The 20,422-nt window shown below is 41.1% G+C and overlaps 1 protein-coding gene across 4 annotated transcripts in view; it reads right to left on the bottom strand.

The window, feature by feature from the left end:
- Positions 1-5,806: 5,806 nt before the first annotated feature.
- Positions 5,807-20,422, bottom strand: part of PINX1 (PIN2 (TERF1) interacting telomerase inhibitor 1) — a 36,107-nt gene continuing 21,491 nt past the window's right edge. For all 4 annotated transcript variants that reach the window (XM_087930026.1, XM_026715915.2, XM_026715916.2 and 1 more), the window contains exon 7: positions 5,807-6,452. In XM_087930026.1, coding sequence (XP_087786152.1) covers positions 6,425-6,452 — 28 coding nt within the window. In that variant the 3' untranslated portion in view covers positions 5,807-6,424. The remainder of the gene's footprint in view (positions 6,453-20,422) is intronic.

Consider the following 20,422-nt stretch of genomic DNA (forward strand, 5'->3'; position numbering starts at 1 on the left):
CTGTATAATGATAACTCCCCCAACTGCGAAGCCTTGATGTTTTTATGACTGCCTTGAGGAGGAGGTTTGAAGATCCTCTGGCAGAGAGAAGGGCCAGGATCAGGATGAAAACCATAACTCAAGGGGGGAAGATCAGTTGCTGACTACACCCAAGAGTTCAGACAGCTGGCATATCGCATTCGAGGCTGGTCCCAGGAAGCTCTAATAGAAGCCTACAAAGATGGCCTAAATGAAGAGGTATACCACATGTGCATCTCCAGAAGAGATCCCCATGACTTGCAGTTGTGGTACCTGTTAGCGGAAGAGGTGGAAATAGATCTAGCCCGAAGTAGACGCAGAGGAGGCTCCGCATGGAGCACCATGCTCCCTCCTCGGCCCGAGAGATCCCTAAGCCCGGAAGGGAAGGGTGATGACAAGGGCCAAATCCACTGCCTGTTTCCGTTGTGGGAAGGAAGGCCACCGAATGTGGATTGTCGAGTCAAACCAGATCCAAAAAGGACGGGGCCCTGAAAGGAAGCCCGAATCCTCCCCAACCAGGCCTCGCGAAACCGGGCTAACGATAGGGGAGGTTGTAGAAGTCACTCCCCAGCGGAAAAAGAGCTGGGACCCCGACTCCTCCCGACGAGAGTGAGACCGACTCGGAAGATGACGTCTCGGTAAGGCCTAACCGGGGCCCCTTACCATTCCAATTAAATTAAGGGTGCCCACCTCGGGTACTGAGGGGGAAATGCTGGCCTTATTGGACTCGGGTGCACGAGGTGCCTAATTAGCATGAAAGTAGTTAAAGGCATGGGCATTGGACTGAGAAATTTGAAAACGCCCATATCCTTTTACCAATTAGATGGGTCTGAAGCGGGGGTTGCCCTGCACGGTTCATAACGGAGCCCTTAGAGATGACCATGGGAACCCACAGCGAGACCTTGTGCTTTATTGTGGCTCCCGGGATGGAACACTCCCTAATCTTGGGATTGCCCTGGCTTCGGAAATGGAATCCCCAAGTAAACTGGAGAAAGGGGTGGATACGGATTCGTACTGACCAACCTCCAGGAAGGGAGGAGCAAACCCCCTTAAACCGGGAGAATCCCATCCCAAGCCCCAAACCCCTGCTGAGACAGCTTCCACAGGGGCCGAACGCATAGAAGGGGAGGAGAAAATCCCGAAGAGTACTGGGACCTAAGAGAAGTTTTTAGCGAAGAGGCCTCCGATGAGCTCCTCCCCATCGGTCAACCGATTGCAGCATTGAATTTCTACCGGGGTGACACTACCGAAACCAAAGATGTATTCGATGACCCCAAAGGAGTTAGAGGAATTGAGATCGCTTATCGACAAGAATTTGAAACGAGGGTTCATCCAACCTGCCAGACCTCGAGTGGCGGCCCCTGTGATGTTCCGCGAAAGAAAGATGGCTCCAAGCGCTTGGTGGTGGACTACCGAAATTTGAACGCGGTATCCGTGGAAAATGTGTACCCCTCCCTCTAATGAAGGACATGTTGGCTCACCTGGCCAAGGGGAAGATCTTCACGAAACTGGACTTGAGGGAGGCCTATTACGAATCCGAATTAAAGAGGGAGACGAGTGGAAAACTGCATTCAATTGCCCAATAGGTTGCTTCCAATTCAATGTTCTCCCGCTTTGGCCTACAGGGGGCACCAGCTGTCTTCATGCAATTGATCAACCAAGTGCTCCACGAACATTTATACAAGGGGTTTTGGTCTACCTTGACGATATCCTTATCTACTCGGAGACCAGAGACCAACATGTGAAACTGGTACGGTCCGTGCTGCACAAATTGCGCGCTGCCAAATTGTACGCCAAATTGTCCAAATGTGAGTTCCATCAGGAAAAGATTGACTACCTGGGATATCGTATCTCACCCGAGGGTCTTGAGATGGACCCGGAGAAGGTACGAGCCGTATTGAGTGGGCCCCACCAAGAACCCGAAAACAACTTCAAAGTTTCCTTGGATTTGCTAACTTTTACCGGCAATTCATCCCATGTTTTGCTAAAATAGCCATGCCTATCACCAACCTCCTAAAAACAAAGGGAGAAGCGAAGCCAAAGCCTAGCCAGCCGTTAAAATGGTCTATGGAGTGCCAGCCGCTTTTGAGAAGCTAAAACGACTATTTGCTGCCGAGCCAGTGCTAAAGCATCCGGACATGGATGTCCCCTTCGTGATCCAAGCTGATGCAAGTGATGTAGCGGTAGGAGCGGTCTTACTTCAATTAAACGAGAAGGGGACACTACAACCGCGGTGCCTACACATCCCGTAAATTAACTGACACTGAACGTAGATGGGCTGTCTGGGAGAAAGAAGCTTTTGCAGTCTGCTGGGCTCTAATGACCTGGAGGCATTTTCTGGAAGGCGCAAGGTACCCATTTGAGGTTTGGACTGATCATAAAAACCTGGAGGCCTTAAAAACGCCTCGGAAACTATCTCCTAAGCAAGTTAGGTGGGCCCAGTACTTCAAACGATTCAATTTCTTTCTGAAGTACATCCCAGGAGGAAAGAATTTTATGGCGGATGCTTTATCTAGGATGCCACAATACAACAGTGTTCGAAAAGAAGTGATAAGTCCGATTGTGCCCACCACACAGCTGGCAGCACCAGTGGTCACCAGGGCGCAAAAGAAGAAACAAGAGGCAGATCTGTCCAATGATTTGATTGAACAATTTAAAGAAGCTTTGAAAACAGATGAATGGTTCCAGGCAAATGCAAATAACTGCACTGTTAGAGATGGGTTAGCCTGGATGGGAGCGAAGCTGTATGTACCTAAAACACTGAGGAGCCAAATATTACAACAAACTCATGATTCCAAGGCAGCGGGTCACTTTGGTTTCGTGAAGACCTTACACCTGGTGAAACGGCAGTTCTGGTGGCCCTCTTTGAAAAAGACATTGAAACTTATGTAGCAAGCTGCCCAGTTTGCGCTCAGCTAAGAGACCTCCCGGTAAGCCGCCAGGTCTGTTGCAGAATGTGGCCAGGCCAACTGCCCCTTGGAAGGAAATCTCTATGGACTTTATAGTAGATTTACCTGAGAGCGCTGGGCACACGGTGATCTGGGTGGTGACCGACTTGTTTTCCAAACAGGCACATTTCATACCTTGCACCAAGATTCCTCGGCGAAGTCGTTAGCCAAACTGTTCATTATACACGTCTACAGACTACATGGTGTTCCTGAACGTATAATATCAGATCGAGGAGTTCAATTTACCTCGAACTTCTGGAGGGAATTTTTGAAGTTGATAGGCTCCACCCAAGGGTTAAGCTCCGCCCACCACCCCCAAACTAATGGGGCCTGCGAGAGGACTAACGGGTGCTAGAGCAATATCTCCGATGTTACATAAATTATCAGCAAGACAACTGGGTGGACCTGCTACCTTTTGCCAAGTAGCGTATAACAACTCCGTTCACAGCAGCACTGGTTTTACCCCGTTCAAAGTGGCCACGGGACAAGATTTTGTACCCATACCTGAACTTCCTCGCGAGAAACCCAATATCCAGTCATTGGATGACTGGATATCTCAACTACAACTCAATTGGCCAGTCGCCGCAAAGCTCTGGACGGCGCATCAATCCCATAAGAAGTTTGCAGACAAGAAAAGAGCCCCACAACAGTCGTATCAAGTAGGCGACAAAGTATTCCTCTCAACCAAATATCTGCAAACCACTCAGAGATCAAAGAAGTTAGGCCCTAAGTATGTGGGGCCTTTCCTATTGAGCGAATTGTGAATCCCGTGACAGTTCAATTGACACTACCAAAGACTCTTCGTCGCATTCATCCTGTTTTCCATGTCAGCCTGCTAAAACCCGAACACACCTGTACATTGAGACCGACCCAGACTGATCCCCCGTCCCATTGTTGATTGAGGGTGAACAACATTTTGAAGTTAAAGAGATTTTAGACTCTCGAAAAGGAGGGGTCGCCACAATATCTTGTAGCCTGGAAACATTTCCCCCTCTCATGCTGAGTGGGTGAACGAAAAAGACGTTAGGGCTCCTGACCTGCTAAAGAAATTTTATACTAAGTATCCTGATAAACCATAAGAATGTATGCAATGCTTAACATATCTTTTTATTCTCTCTTACAGGGACAAATGTCCTTTTTCTAGGGGGTCCGAATGTCAGCCTCAAGATCTCTTCGGTACCCCAACTATTATCCTTTATTTCTCCTTAGTATCTCTACTACTAGGCTTACTTCTTTCTGGCTGTCATTAGCAACGGGGGAGGGGTAATTGTGGGGGAAGAGAGCTGGAGGTGTTTTGCATTCTTTTACTGTGGGCAGAAGAAGGGGGATTTCTTCTTTCCAATTTTCCATTTCTTTCCTAGCCTCTATCCTTTTGCGCAGCTGCGAGGTCTTATCAAAATATGTCAAGGTCAACGGACAGAGGCCTCATCACTACCTGAAGATGCTCACATGATCATATTCGAACTTTTAATTGGCGGAGACTTCTGGACTTTGGGGGTGGGAACAATTCCATTTCTTTGTATGTGTGATCTGCGCGCCAAATTCTCACTTTCGGAATTCCATTTGTAGCTTCCTTTTCATCTTCCAGTAAAAGAAGAACTTTGCTCTGAACCATGGAGTCTGAGTATTTCTTTCTTGGATTTTGAAAGGAGCACATACCGACAGATCCTCTGATATACAAGACTGGACATCTAGGACATGTACATTTTTTCCTAAGAAAGCTACACCAAGTAAGCTTGGGACTAAACTGGGGGAAAGAAAAGATCTGAAATATTCATAGATCAGAGCAGGATAAAGCATACTGTACCTGACATGTGAAAGATGACCTCCCAATCTTTTTCAAAAAGAAGCAGCAAGTTAATTACCACTTATGCATACTGAATTTGTTTATTTTGTTGGGCTGGTACTTTATTTTCTATTTAGGATTGGACCTCTTTTGTTAATATTATTATACTTCGTATTTTTATGTTGGTGATCCCAAAAGAGACCAACTGAAGCAGGAAAAGAACAAGGAAAAATAGTGTATCCACATTTGTGTATACTCATCCATTTCATTTAATAAGGCTTTTTTATCCTAAGTTTTATTTTATCCTTTGGAATACCATAAAGGAAAAAAAATCTATAGGCAATAAAAGAGCCAACAATGAGTTAGTAATTCAGATCAAAAAGCATTAATAGACAATAATCCACTATTTCTTCAGGAGAAATTCATAAATGCTTGTTATGTATTGCTGATTTAATTTTCCTTTATACACCACCCAAAATCACATTGTTTGAGCCGAGAAACCATATAAATTATATAAATAAACAAACTACCATGTTCTTTTTAAGTGAGTCAAGAAAACAAGAAACATGGATATTGTAAACCAGGAATTAACCACTCAATCTTCTCCGCTCCCAAAAACCTCTGTCATAGGATTAGGAGCTCCATTGATGCTTATCAGTGACATGCAAGTCCACTGAAGTACAACAACTAGACATCATGAGAAGATTCAGGATTTCCTGAAGAATCTCCCAACCAACTAACCCCACACATCCACCCCTCACTAATCCTTTTTTGCAATTAATCTTCCAAAAGGTGGGAATGGTATGACAACGGACAAAGACAACAAATATCCATAAGTTCCCCACTCTGATAGTTAAAAACCCGGCTTTTCTACCACTTCTTGGTTAAGGTGGATGGCAAGTCTCTTATGGGGTGAGTTTTTAAAATTAATTTGAATATTTCCTCTTCTTGACATACATAATTCTTCTATTACCACACTGTATTTTTTGATGTTGTATGCTTATGGAGTTGCCAGTCTTCTAAATTTGAAATAAATAAACAAATAAGGACGATGTCTGTTTTATAAAATGTTGCTTATTTATTTGGGTAAATTTGGGGATCTAGGTATATTTCAATGAAGTTAAACATTAAAATTTATATCAACTGGAACATTTCTTCTTTATGCATTCTACATCTTCAGTTACATCTCAGTCTAATTTTTTGCTCTTTTTCTTTCTCTTTGATTTTTGCTCTCCTAAATCATTATTCTCTTCCTTAGATGTTTCAAAGGAACATTGTCTTGCCTTTTGGTTTCGAGAACCAATTTGAGATTCACTATAAATAAGATCATTACTGCTGTCCAGATGTTTAGATTTCTTTCTCTTTTTCTTTTTCTGGGTATCCACTTCATCTCTACTTGAATCTACTATCCCAGTGCAGATAATCTTTGGTTCTCCTGCCTCATCCTGTGCATGTTTATGTCTTTTTTTCTTCTTTGTCTGGGATTCCAAACACTCCAATTTCTCAACCATCACTGGAGGAGAATTACCCAGCTCTACTCTGGTGCAATTTTGAGTTTTCTTCAGTTTTGTCATGCACTTGGCAAAATATTCCTGCACGGTAAGAGTGCTGGTTACAGTATTGCTCCCATCTACTTGGTCAGGTAGCACAATAGCTTCTTTTGAATCTTCCTCTAGAAAGCCTGTGCTAGGAGCATCAACCTGAGAATGAAAAAAGAGGAGTTAGAGGTCAGGGGAGTAAACAGTGTTTTTTTTAAATTATAAACTATCTTGATGCTGGATCAGATAGAGTTTTCAAAAGATCCAACACAACTGCATCCTATGTTTTATCATGGAATACAGGTATCTCAGCCCAATCCTGCTTTATTTCCTGATATAAGACAGTTCTGCTTAGCTAAATTTTGTTCTGACCCAGCCTTCGTAAAACATAATTATTCAATGCTGGGAATTGTTTTCATTCCTCGCTGGAGTTAAGCTCAAACAGTCCCCCAAGATAAGCACATACCTTTCAGTTCTGTGAAGTGCTGCCAAAAACAGAAGTATCGAATTAATTAGAAAAGAAACCAACCAAAGTACAAGAAAAACCAACTGAAGTACAAAGAGCTTCCAGCATGACTCAGAATCGATCGAACTACTTTGCTTCCTGCAAAGGTTTCATCCTCTTGGCCTGACTTTTATCCCTTATGGCAGGGGCAATCACCTCCCAGCCTTACTTCCGAGTCGCCCCTTTTGTTTCAGCTGCTCTCGCCTTCTAGTAGCTCTGCGCACACATGCACTGGGACCAGGCTCTCTTGGGTCCTCTCCCTCGCTGCTGCCAGACTCCAAAGGTAGCACCCCACTTCCAGATGGTCCTGGCCCCATCTCTGCATTCGACGCAGGATCCTTGTCTGAGTCCTCTCCAGACTCCCTGACTGGTCCCTGTTCTTCCCCACTGTCCAATTCCACTGCTATCTGCACTGACTACTGGCGAACCACAGCAAGTTTAGCATATGTCAAATCAGATGAAACCCAAAAGCCACACATGTCTACAGAAAAGAATTGTGAAATATTCTAATTCTGCTGCTTATTTGGGAAGGCAAAATCTAAGGGGTTTGTTGAAGACCCAGTTGGCAGACCAGTGTTTTTTTAAGCAACAAGTTATACACCCAATTGGAATGAGATAGCCTTTTATTTTATAGGGCAAACTCAGCAAAAATAAACACAGTAATCCTATAAAGACAGACCAACTCAAGAGGTGGAATACTCAACACTGCAAATCACTTAAAAATTCTTAAGCAGAATTTACTCAGATATTTTTAAGTACCCCAAGAACCACTAATGGAATTTCAAGAGCAACATTATTTTTGTTCCACAGGACTTGGTCCTTGGATTGCATATCCATCAGGAAGTTGCCTTTTCATACAACACCTGATCAGGAAGATGTCCACAGTTTCCCTTAGTTGGATCACAGTTAAATACATTTGAAAACCACCAGTGGTGTACCTGAAGGGCAGATTACAGTGTGCCATAAGATGTGCATTTTAATTAATTCAACATTTTAATGAACTTCAGAATGTGATAATATAAATCACACCCAACAGAGGAAATACTTGATTTCACATACACTATATGGAGTTCCCAGTATGACATAGGCTTGAAAACATTTTACTTAAATATTTGGATATCCTGTATTATTGTCTCCTACTATCTTGAAGAGAGTGATAGGTAATTATGTATGTATGAAGGACGTGCTTCTTCAGCCATTAGCCAAAATGAAGTATATATCTCTCATATCTCTCACAATGTGAGAGATCATTCTGTGTATATTACAGGAAGACATGTTTTCTCTGCACTGGTTATCATGTGTTTTCATTTCACTGACAAATGGAATCACACTGTTTCCTCTAACATCCTACAATTGCCCTGATGTATTAATTTATACTAGATTTGCATATCCTAATTTACAATGAGTGAGAAAATCCAATCAGAGACTGATTACTGAGGTAACGTGAATATTCTTGGTATCATAGATCAAAGATTTCATGATGCCTTGTTCAATCTTAAGGTCCAGCAGGTTTCTGGGTTAGGATGCTGTGAATTCCTACTGCACTGTCATAAATACTATACATCCCCCTTTTTCTCTAAAATTCAAAACAAAGCAAAACAATATTTATATATGTGCGAGGAGATGTTTTTCTACATCTCTTTTCTATGGCAGGCCTAATTATGCCAAAATGAAGATTATTTGGAAGTTAAAGCTCATTTATGCCACTTTCTACATGTCCATTCACTATGCAACAGAAAGGAGAGATCTCAATCTTCTCGGAGAAGAAATTGGCTAGAACAGAGCAAGGTTTTCCTACTGTGGCTCCTTCAAATCAGAATTTTTGCTTTAGAAAGTTTTGCCTGGCTACTTCCTCATTCTTTCTCCTGTGACAAACAAAAACTTTTTAAAAGAAGAAAAAACAAAAAATATCTTCCAATACTTCGTTTAGCTGTTGTTTTTTTTCTTGTGAACTTGAACAATATGCCTTTTAAAAGTTGTTAGCCATGACACAAGCAAAATTAAGTACTCCCTAGTTTCAGCAAGAAGGAATTATTTGTTTGGGTTGCTCTTGAAATCAAGACATTTTAACTTTTTAATAAAATATGGGTGATATTTATGGAAGTAAGCCCCCTTGATTTCTATCTTTCTATAATATATTTATGCAAAGAAGAAACACCAATCAGGGCTTTATCTTTTGGATAAAACATAGGTGTGCAAGCAGGCACAAAATTTTTTACTCCTTTTTTCTTTTTTCATTATATTCTGACTACAGAAAAAAAATCCATCAATGGCTGTCACCAAAATTTGCTCCACCTAGGTAAAACAAGCTTTAAGCATTTCAAGTATTAAAACGTTAAGAAAAGCTTTGTGAATTCCATCATAATTGAGCATAGGTGAAAGGTACAGAGACAAGAATTTTAAGCTAAAAGCACAAAATATTAAATCCTAAATCGGCAATCAGGCACATGTACTGGACTGACGGTTGCCTAAAATGGAGAAGTTTAGAGAAACCCATGATGCCTAAAGACAAGAACGCAAGCTAAACCACTCCTGTACTGACAGGAATTTTAATAACCACGGGCCACTGCACACAAAGTTAGCAGGGCATGGAGACAGGTAAAGGCAGTGTCAGCTCCAAAGCAAACTCACACACCGCATTTCGGGGACACTGATGGAGAACCGTTAATCATTTGGAAAAGGTAGGTGCCAGGAACACTCCCAACTGCTTCGCATGACCAACTTTCTCTTTGGAACCCTGGAAACCAGGGAAAAACAATGATGGTGATTTGAACAGTGCTGTCAGATTAAATCAGCTGCTATTTACATCAGGAAAAATGCAGTAATTGGAGGCTGCCACCAAGAGGTGAGCAAAAAGGAGGAGTGGCCCTCTATTCATTCAGATGTCCCTCCTCCATCCTCAAACCTTGCTATGGCTTCAGTGTTCATTCCTGATACCAGATCATTAAAATCTGGGGCCTTTTTTGCCTGGCTGCCACTCAGAGGCAGCAGCTCAGAGATGTTATCTCCAGCCCTGTTTTTTGGTGCCCAAAGGGGAAGAAGAAATCCTAAATGCTCTCTTAAGACATACAATATGCTAGATTCTGAAGAGAAGGCAGCTACAAGAAAGGGGGCATCTGTTAAACCTGGAATGACCAAGTTGGTTCATAAAAGTTGTAGCTGATAATGAAATGATAGATTTGCATGGAGGTATATGGAGAACTGTTTCAGAGAAGATGTGAAAGGATGAGGAGATTCAGGTTCCTGGTGAAAAATAGCAATCCCTTTTTATAACAGCTTCCTTTTAAGCTGAAACTGTCCAAGGAGCTGCAGAGGAATTATTGAGTCTACCTTCTGCACCTCTATAACTGTCTGGTTTGGTTCTGCAACCCAACAGGACAGACACAGACTTCAGAGGATAATTAGGACTGCAGAAAAAACAATTACTACCCACCTGCCTTCAATCGAGGTCCTGTATACTGCACGAGTCAAAAAGAGGACTGTGAAAATATTTACAGACTCCTCACATCCCAGACAAACTGTTTCAACTCCTTCCCTCAAAACGACGCTATAGAGCACTGCACACCAGAACAACTAGACACAAGGACAGTTTTTTCCCGATAGCCATCACTCTGCTAAACAAATAATTCCCTCAATACTGTCCGACTATTTACCAAGTCTGCACTACTATTACTATTAATTTTCTCATCACTCCTTATCATCCCTACTTGTGACTGTATGACTGTAACTTTGTCGCTTGTATCCTTACAATATATACTGACTGTTTCCTAGTATGATTTGATTGTTTATTGTACCCTATGACTAACATTAAGTGTTGCACCTTATGATTCTTGATGAATGTTTCTTTTCTTTTTATGTACACTGAGAGCATATGCACAAAAGACAAATTCCTTGTGTATCCAATCACACTTGGCCAATAAAGAATTCTACTCTATTCTATTCTATTCTATTCTATTCTATTCTATTCTATTCTGTTCTGTTCTGTTCTGTTCTGTTCTGTTCTATTCTCTTCGTATGCTAAAAAAAGTCACTATATGTTTTTACTATCAGCTTTGTAGAAAGATACAAAAAGTCTATAAATCAAATATTTAAAATAATCATAGAACAATATAGATTTTAGACAAAATTGGTAGGATAGTCCAGTAGCGAGCCTACTATTGGGTGCAAAACTTCATTAACTTGTAAAGCTATTCCTTGATAGTAACAAATAGTTTATTTTGAAATATGAAATTTACAATTAGTTGAAATGCTTTTAACAGTAATCATTCAATTAGCCATTATATAGAAAATTGAGCTATTTTCCTATGTTAACAAATCAGTATGATAAAATATGGTATTAAAACCGAATAGAACTTGATGCATTTTACATATACTAGTTTCTCTTTCATTTAAGTAACAGGGAAATGCATTCACTCTGATTGTTGAACAGGTATTACAATATTTTTGAGGGAATTGTATGTTTTATTCAAAGTTTCCGATATTTCTCTGAACATATACTTATGTGCATAAAAACTAAACTTTCCTCAATACAAATAGTAAATTCTAATGAGCACAATCCTATGAAAATTAAGCATTTATATGGCCCCTACATTAAATGAAAATTTGAACTGAACACCCCTTATATAGGTGGTTCAACTTACGACTACAATTGACCCCAAAATTTCTGTTGCTAAGCAAGACAATTGTCAAGTAATTTTTTCTTATTTTACGACATTTCTTGCCACAGTTGTTAAGTGAATCACTGCTGTTGTTAAATTATTAACATGGTTGTTAAATGAATCTGGCTTCGCCTATTCTTGTCAGACTGGTGCAAAAAGTGATCCCATGACCCTGAGACACGGCAGCCATCATAAATATGAATCAGTGCCTGAATTTTGATCACATAATCATGGGGATGCTGCAACCGTCACAAGTGTGAAGAACGATCATAAATCACTTTTTTCAGTGTTGTTATAACTTCAAATGGTCACTAAATGAACTGTTGTAAATCAAGGACTACCTATATTAAGAGGAGTTAAAGATGACCAGAGCAACTTTAAACAATTGTTAATAATATGTGGATACTTCATCTACTCCATTTGATGCAGTAGGTGGCAGAACAGATTTCAAAACTGAAGATTTTTTTTTATTCACATCCAGCTATAAGTATGATATCCCACAACACACATCTATACAAGATTTGGGTTTCTGGGGAACTGCATTTAAAAGAAGTCCAAGCAGAAAAAGTAAAAGTAAAAGCAAGGTGTTATGCTTTACAGAAGAAATAGGAACTTGTTACTTATAACCTAGAAGTTAGATTCCAATTCCCCATGATCAGAAATGGTGGACACTGCAATGCAACAGTAGCTAAATCGCCCCAGATACTCCCATTCATCCTGTGCGAAAGGATGCCAGCTGAGAGAAGCAAATAAGAAATGCACCTGAATAGGACTTGACAAGCAAGACCAGGTATTTCCCGAGCCTCTGTAGCTGAGACTAATTAAACAATGTTGGTGAAAATAATAGATGGGGAAAAGAACCAAACCCCATTAAAATAAGGTGAAATGAATAAAATTAGGGAGGGAAATGCCATAATAATCCATGTTAAGATAGCCATGGATTGTGGGTTGAGAGTAGAGTACACAAATAGATTGTCGAGATAAAATGGCTTGGAAAAAATGATGTCAGTGTGAGCTTGGAAAAACCCTGAAGACGGAAAAGGATTCCAGCAGAGATTATAGGAGGAAGCTGTGTCAACAAGTGAAAGGGCTGGGCTTCTTAAAGATGAGGAAATGATGCTGCTTTTGAAATTGGGAATAACTGGCACTTACAGGAATTTTCATTTGTTATGTTCAAGAGTTGGGATAGGGAAATAAAAATATAATTTAGTGATTTGGGACGGGGTGTAATGAATTGTTACTTTTCTGCTTTTTTTTCCAATTTGTATGTCAAATAAGTTTTTAAATGTTCACTGCAGAATTAACACCACAGATTTGTACGTGGGAAAGGGTATAATTAATGTCACATAACCCAATCAATCTGACTCCAGGTTAGCAACAGAAAACAGGTAGTTCCTGCTTTGCGGACAATGAAGGAAAAGAGGCCAAGCTTATGAGAAATCCCAGGTAACCAATAGCTTACCTATAAATGCGCAAGTAGTCCCAATTTGTTCAGGAATAAATTGGGAACTAAAAACCAGTCCCAAATAGCTAAAATGAAAGCCAATGCATGCGGATCTGCGATTTTTCTCTCTATTTACTGAAGAGAAAAAAAATGTGGAGCTACAAGTAGTAGCCGCACCTCAATGGAATTTTTTGGAAAAGCTTATTTTGCCTCCTTATAAAAAACACCCATCTAGTTCAACTCTGCTTTGCAATGTGACTAACCAATTGAAGTGCAAAAGCAGGACGGGAAGGCAAAGAGTTCTTTCCTGCAATAATGGTTTTTCAACCTAGACATCACACCTATCCATCAGACTAAGGATGGGGATAGCCTTTATCTCCACCATGTTTTTCTCCCTAACCCCCTTCTCCACCAACTGAAAGGCATCCTGCATCAATAAATTCCTTAAATCACATATGTACTGGGTGAAGACACCCTTCTTTTTATCTTTCCTGAATCTCCTGCCAACAGATTCATTGGACAACTTCAGATATTCTAACATTAAAGGCAAAAGAAGAAAAAAATATCTCCATGTATTTTATAGATCTCTCCTATATTCATTCCCTTGACCACCTATCCTAAGATCTGACATCATAATTATGTGATTTGTTACTCCATTTCCCCTTTGGCAACCAATCATGGCAACCAGGACAATTCAATGATTACACAGTGTAATGGAATATGTTAGGCTCCCTGGGTTGTTTCAAAGGAGGCCTCAACATAAGGAACATTTTGTTTTGATTGCTAAAGGCTTAGGGAGCACCATCACATACATCTTTTTAGAGAATCTAAAATACAGAAGCAACATGGCCAACAAGTTAAGTCCGTTAAATGAATCTGGCTTCCCCACTGACTTTGCTTGTCAGGAGGTCACAAAAGGTGATAGCTTGATCCTGGGATAATCCATCCATCATAAATATGAGCCAGTTGTCAACCGTCTGAATTTTAATCACATGAACATGGATGCTGTAACGGTTGTAAGAGTGAAAATCGGTCATAAGACACTTTTTTCAATGCTGTTGTAACGGAACGTTTGTTAAGTTGAGGACTATCTATATTAAAAGCTATACTAAAACCACATCTAAAAAAATCAAGAGTTGGATGGGATAGAATCTTCTTACTCCATTAGCCAGCTCCAATGGTGAGTGGCCCCCTCCCAGAGTCCTGGCCAAACTGGCAAAGCCAGGCTTTAATACTCTACCTGAGTGCCAAAAGGGAGGGGGCAGTTCTCACCTCCGGTAGTAGAATATTCCACAGGGATGGGGCCGAGCAGAAAAGGCTCTTCTCCTTGATCACACCTGCTTTAATTCCTTAGCAGACGGGATCCATAGTGGGCCTCTTCTGCTAGAACAAGTGGGGTGGGCTTGTCCCATCAGAGAGAGATGGTTCCTCAGATACCCTGGACTCATGCCTTGTAGGGTTTTAAGGGTAAAAACCAACCCCTTCAATTGGATCTGGAGGCAAACTAGCAACCAATGCAGCTTGCTCAGTAATGGTGTTATATGTGCAGTCCTAGGAGCTCTCAGGGCTGTGAGTGCTGCTGGATTCTGCACCAGCTGCAGCTTCTGAATACATTTCAAGGGTAGCTCCATGCAGAGCATGTTCCAGTAATCTAGTCAAGGTAGGACTGGGGCATGAGTGACCATGCACTGGGCCTCAGGATCCAGAAAATGGTGCAACTGGTGCACCCCACGAAGTTGCAGAAAAATCCCCTTAGATACAACTGCTACCTGTTCTTTGAGCAGGAGTTGTGTATTCACACATATGATGTAAAACAAGAAGTCTTAAAAACAAGACTATGGTGCTCAAATAAAAATAGACAATTTATGGCTCCCTCATTTCCACTGAAGTTTGTAACAGATCCAATAAGCTTCTTATAAAGTTTTTAGATTGCTCCATGTACGAACGTTCCTTCAAAAGGAAAACTAGGGTACTCTGTTTTTCTTATCTTCAAGTGCTCTGGTTTTATTGTATTGCAAACAGTTGCTGGGGTGCATCCACAGTTTCGTTGTACTTGTACAATGGCAATAAAGTTCTTCTTATCTTATCTATCTTCTTATATGGGAAAAGCTCTGTATAGAAAAAGCTCAAAGTTTGCATCTCCAGGAAAAACTCTCTGCATCTCCAATCAATTTTGCTACATGATCTAGAGACATGTATACGCCACAACTTTAAGCGACAACATTCTGCTCACAAATGTTAGCTCCAAAAGGGGGTGGTGGTGGTGGAGAGAAGCAAGTGCTCCTGTTTGCTCCATTATAAAATATTACAGGGATCCCTTGCCAAAAGGAAATTGCATCTTCTGGTAGTTCTTGCCCTAAGGCATAGCTTGGGAATGGAGGCAGCTGTAAACCTAAGTGAAACAGATTCTGTTTATTCAATGCAGAAAGCATCTTGGGACATCCAATTCCTTTGGGATATTCATCTCTGGAAGGCCAGTGTCATTTCTGTAAGTTTGGGATTCTGCCCTGCAGGACTAATTTGAATAACTTTAAGTGATGTGCAATCAACAGCATGCCCAAAGATAAATAAGGAGAGAAAAACACCACATTTTTTACTAATTTGTGGATAAGGATAGGGAAAGACTATGTCTTCTCCTGTGCTATATTGGGAGAGCTATTCCATATTGTACTAATTTGCTCTTTTGGTATGATTAGCTTCTTATTAGAGAAATTTGGATGGGAGAGACATAATTGCAGCCTTGACAGCCATTTAAGCAATCTAAAGCAGGGGTCGCCAACCTTTTGGACCTCAGGGACCACCAAACTCATAATTTTAGATCCCAGGGACCACTAACTGGTTCTGTGGGCATGGCCTAATTTGTGGGTGTGGATTGATGGTCATGTGACTGGCTGGGCATGGCTTGTATGTAAATATTATAAATATTTATATAAATATTGATTTTTTTTATAAAAAAGAACAACTTTTACCCAAAATCAGGCAAAGCAGGCAGACTGAGTTGCTCACAGAATCATTCAGTGAACTATCTATCTGCCATCGGCTAGCTCAGTCTCTCAAATTTGCTTGCCATGAGCCTGCGCTGAATTTGCTTGCAAGCAAATCTTCAGTCCTAAGGGAAATTCGGCTGTGCTGAGCTGAAGATCTAAAGACTAGCTAGAAAGCAAGAAATCCAATCATTTCCTGCTTCCTAGCTAATCTAAATCTCCCAGCATAGCAGAACAGATGATGGTCGGGAAAAGGAAAAATAGCAATTTAGCAGGCAAGTTTACCGGGTAAGGAGTGAGTGGGCGGGGAGGGTTCCTGCGGGCCATGTGGGCGGCAGAGCCTTGTGTTTCTGCGCAGCCTGGATTAATTGCTTTGGGAGGGTGCTCTGGGGGTGAGATTTCTCTGCGGCTCACCAAAATTTTCTCACGGCCCACCAGTGGGCCACAGCCCATCAGTTGGCAAACGCTGATCTAAAGTTCAATCCTGAGAATCTCCCGTTTATCAGATGGTAACCCTGGAGTGCCACTGCAAATCAGAGTATATAAGGTTGAATACATAAACAATTTGACTGGAATCCAGCAATTTGTTAGGTAAGTTATACAAATTTTAGAAAAATTAACTAAACTGTTTCATTTGGGCACCTTCTACCTGTGTGAATTTCAACTACTGAAATTCCTGAGAAATGTGATGATGGGCCACATATCCAGAAGGCAATCAGGTGAGGGATGGCTGAATAATAAGATACCACATAGTAACAGTGGATTACCTCAGAACCTGTTCTAGCAGTTCCTTTTGTAGGATGAAGGATTATGAGGTACGATGCAATCCTCCCAATCAAATAGGGATCACTGGAAGAGGCTTACATAGAAAACAGGCTAAAATTTGCTCAATGGAAAAGGATGTTCCATCGCAAGATGGAAGAGAAGGAAGGCCTATTGTATTAAACTGTAGGTGACACAAAGCAATTATTGGCAAATTTGGATAGACTTCCAAATGCCATAATATCACATCAGACCATCCCACACATTCAGGCAGGGAAGGCATGCTACAGAACCCATCAGTCAGACAATTCTGACAGGCAGGGTCAAGAAAGAGGGCTTTTTCTGCCTCTGCTCCTGCCTTGAGGAACATCTCCCCCCACCCCGTGAGGTGAGGTAAGCACCCAATCTCTAAGCCTTCTGCAAAGGGGTTAAAACCTGGCTGTGTTGCCTTGCGTGAAGGACACAGGGCCCACACAGCTATGGGGTTGGTTGGCCTCATGAGATCTCGCACTGCCTGGATTAACAACTCTCAGTCTCCCCATCATGGATCTCTCCACCTCTTGCAATTTTATAATGTTGTTCTACATTTAAATTTTTTAATCTTAAATTATTCATTTTAATGTTTTATTGCGTTGATTAAATTGTATACCATCCAGAGCCCTTCTGGAAGAGATGGGCAGTAAATACGTTTGATAAATAAATAACCAATCTAAACAATACTATTTTGTAGTTTGTTAACATCTAGCTGACTTGCCACTCTCAGATTATAGGATATATTCATTAGTTCTTTTTTTTAAAAAAAATCCTACCTTTATTACTTTAAAAGTTGCACAAAGCAGGAAAACATAATACTCTTTGCTCCTCCTATTTTCCACCTAACAGCCCTGTGCGCTGGGCTGGGCTAAGAATCACAGGCCCAAAGAGTCACCCAGCTATCTTTCATGCCTCAGGTGGGACTAGAACTCATAGTCTCCTGGTTTCTAGGCTAGCATCTTAACGACTACGCCGAACAGGCTCTCTGGACTGGTTGCAAAAAGAGAGCACTAAGAATTCAGCAAGAGAATGACCATTTGCAATTCTAAGTACTAATCTCCGTTCATACAATGAAAGACCAGAAACATTGAATGTGCCAGTTAGGCAAAATATAGGTTTCTCTGTCCATTACAATACCGCAGTGCATCAGGTTGGCAAAAGGTGGGGAAAGGTGGGCTGTCTAAAAATGTCTGAAAACAAACTTTGGCAGTGCTCTATTCATATCATGTAACTAGAGTCTTTTCCCACCTCTGAAATCATTCAGTTTCTAAGTGAGTATTAGTTTGAAAACTGCTGCCTTTTCTATGCCTTTTTCCAGACTTCCAAAGTAATGGAATAGCAGAAGTAACCAAATATTCTGAAAGATGAGGTAAATCCAACAGCTATAAATCATTGTAAAACAGTTTCACCTGATCTGGCACTTTCTAGGTATATTAGGACAGCGACTCCCAGAATTCTCAGCAAAACTAAAATGAAAATCTACCTTTTCCTATGACCTTGGGGAGCATCTGCTATGGATGTAAACAATACTGGCTCACCATAACAAGGCTTCAATATTTTGCTGGCACAAAATCATCTGAATAATCTTGGGCCAGCCACTCTCTTTCAGACTGAGGAAGAAGGCAAGGGCAAACATTTTTGAAAAATCTTGCCAAGAAAACCGCAGGTCCAAGCAGTCACCAAGAGCCAACACTGATTCAAAGGCACAAAAAAACAGAACAGACCAAAACAAAATAACCCAAGCTCAGCACTCTTGTAACAGTTTCTTCCCATGTGTATTGCTCCACACTATGAGTGTGAACAAAGAAATAGTTCTCCAATTGGGTCCTAGAGGTGCATTTTCAAAAGGCAAGTGGACTTTGTTTTTCCTTGAAGATGTTTCGCTTCTCATCCAAGAAGCTTCTTCAGTTCTGTCAGAACTAAATGAGATGGATGAGAAGCGAAACATCTTCAAGGAAAAACAAAGTCCACTTGCCTTTGAAAAACAACCTTTGGACCAACAATGACTTGGATGACTGAAAATCACCATAGAATCACCTCCCGTTTGGTGGGCTTTTAAATGGGTTGTACCACTCTTTTTAATCCAGGAGTTATTTAATACTCAAATTCAGTGTGAATACTGCAGAGAGGAGGGAGAGTGGGGAAAGTGTGCCTTTCCCTGCTTAACTTTCTTTTAAATAAAGAAATTGACATGCTGAAATTATAGTGGCTTAAAATAAAATATAACTACAGAGTTTTTTAGCTGCCCTCCCCAGCTGTTATCAGAAATTTTCATGCACAAAACCCAAAACAAAATGCAAAACATTTCCCCCCCCCCCATTTCCTGAATAAGGAGTGCCCCACTTTCACCTCCCCAGCCTCTGAAGTTGTGCAGGAGAAGGTTCTTGACGGTATCGCCCCCTGTTTGAAGTCCTAACTATTGGGAGATGGTCAGTTTACGTCTCCTGATACTAGCACAGGAAAAGGATGCACTCTCAGCAGCCCATGTGCTCCACTGAGATAAGCATAGAGCTCTCTGTCCCGGGAGCCTTATCGGCTTTTCCGGCTACTCTTCAACACAGACTTCGCACCAAAACTGGCAAGCCAAGTTTTTGCTCAAACTGAGAAGGGGAAGAGTGAAGAGGTGCAAAGAGATCTCACCAATCAAAAACAAGCATGAATGGATGCACGTGTACGCACATGAATGTGAGCGCACACACATACCTTGTTTCCTTTTGAGTTGCTGTAGAGCAACGTGAAGAGCACAGCCTGTGTTAACTAGTCTGATGATTCATTTGGCTGTGTTTCTCATGTGTTGCTACAGTCAACAAGCCTGGTATGTTTATGAGCAAGCAGCAAATCCTTCTTGAATATTCAATTCTCTACAGTCAAGCTGTGTCTTATTTGACCCAACCAGCCATGTCACTTTGTTCCTGCTGATCCCTTATCATTTGCATCATATCCAAGAAACCAAAGAGAATGTGTACAGTATTTGGCAAAATATTTTGTCTTTGTATGTGTGCATTCATATGTATGGCTACCAATATACCATCTGACAATATATGTGCCTCTTTGGATCAGATAATTTATCTATCCATGGTCCAAAACTCTGGAGAAATATTTACTGCTCTTAAGAGCATGAGGAAGTTCTAATAAAAATCTAGTTATTGATCATTATTTATTACGGCAATTATCTTTTGCTAGCGCCCCTTGATTTGGGTCTCTAATTCCGGGAATGATTTATTTTTGTAACGCTCCCTCCCAAATTCAAATGCTCAAAACAATACATAAGCACCAAAGCAAAGGGCAAATATTTGGCCTCACAACAGTAATTCTGCAGTAACATACAGAGGAGAAAAAAAGAAATCTTGTCTAAAATTAACACATGGACACACCCAGCTGTCCCCTACATCTATCAGTGTGTATTTTTAGATGAAACCACACACTAACCTTTGGGATGATCTTTTTCAATGGCTGCATTGCAAATGAGCTTTCTTTTCCTCTCTGCCTTTCTCATCAACAGCTTCAAGCTCCCTAGCCACTTCCTTTGAGGCTGTATGTGAATCATCTCCTTTTGCTACCTAAGCAGCTTCTCAACTACACTATTTTGTACGCAAGGCCTGACAATCAGCAAACCTTGCCTGCACCTTTTTTTTCTGAACCAAAACTTTCTGTACCCATCTGTACTAATTTTCATTACCAATTTTAGTAGCTGGGATGCCAGGCTAAAAAATGATGTATGCCATATCCAATTACAAGTCTCTATT

This window comes from Pseudonaja textilis, chromosome 1 (genome assembly GCF_049901715.1).
Source record: "Pseudonaja textilis isolate UNSWEBS1 chromosome 1, rPseTex1.2, whole genome shotgun sequence".
In the NCBI taxonomy this organism is placed as follows: domain Eukaryota; kingdom Metazoa; phylum Chordata; class Lepidosauria; order Squamata; family Elapidae; genus Pseudonaja; species Pseudonaja textilis.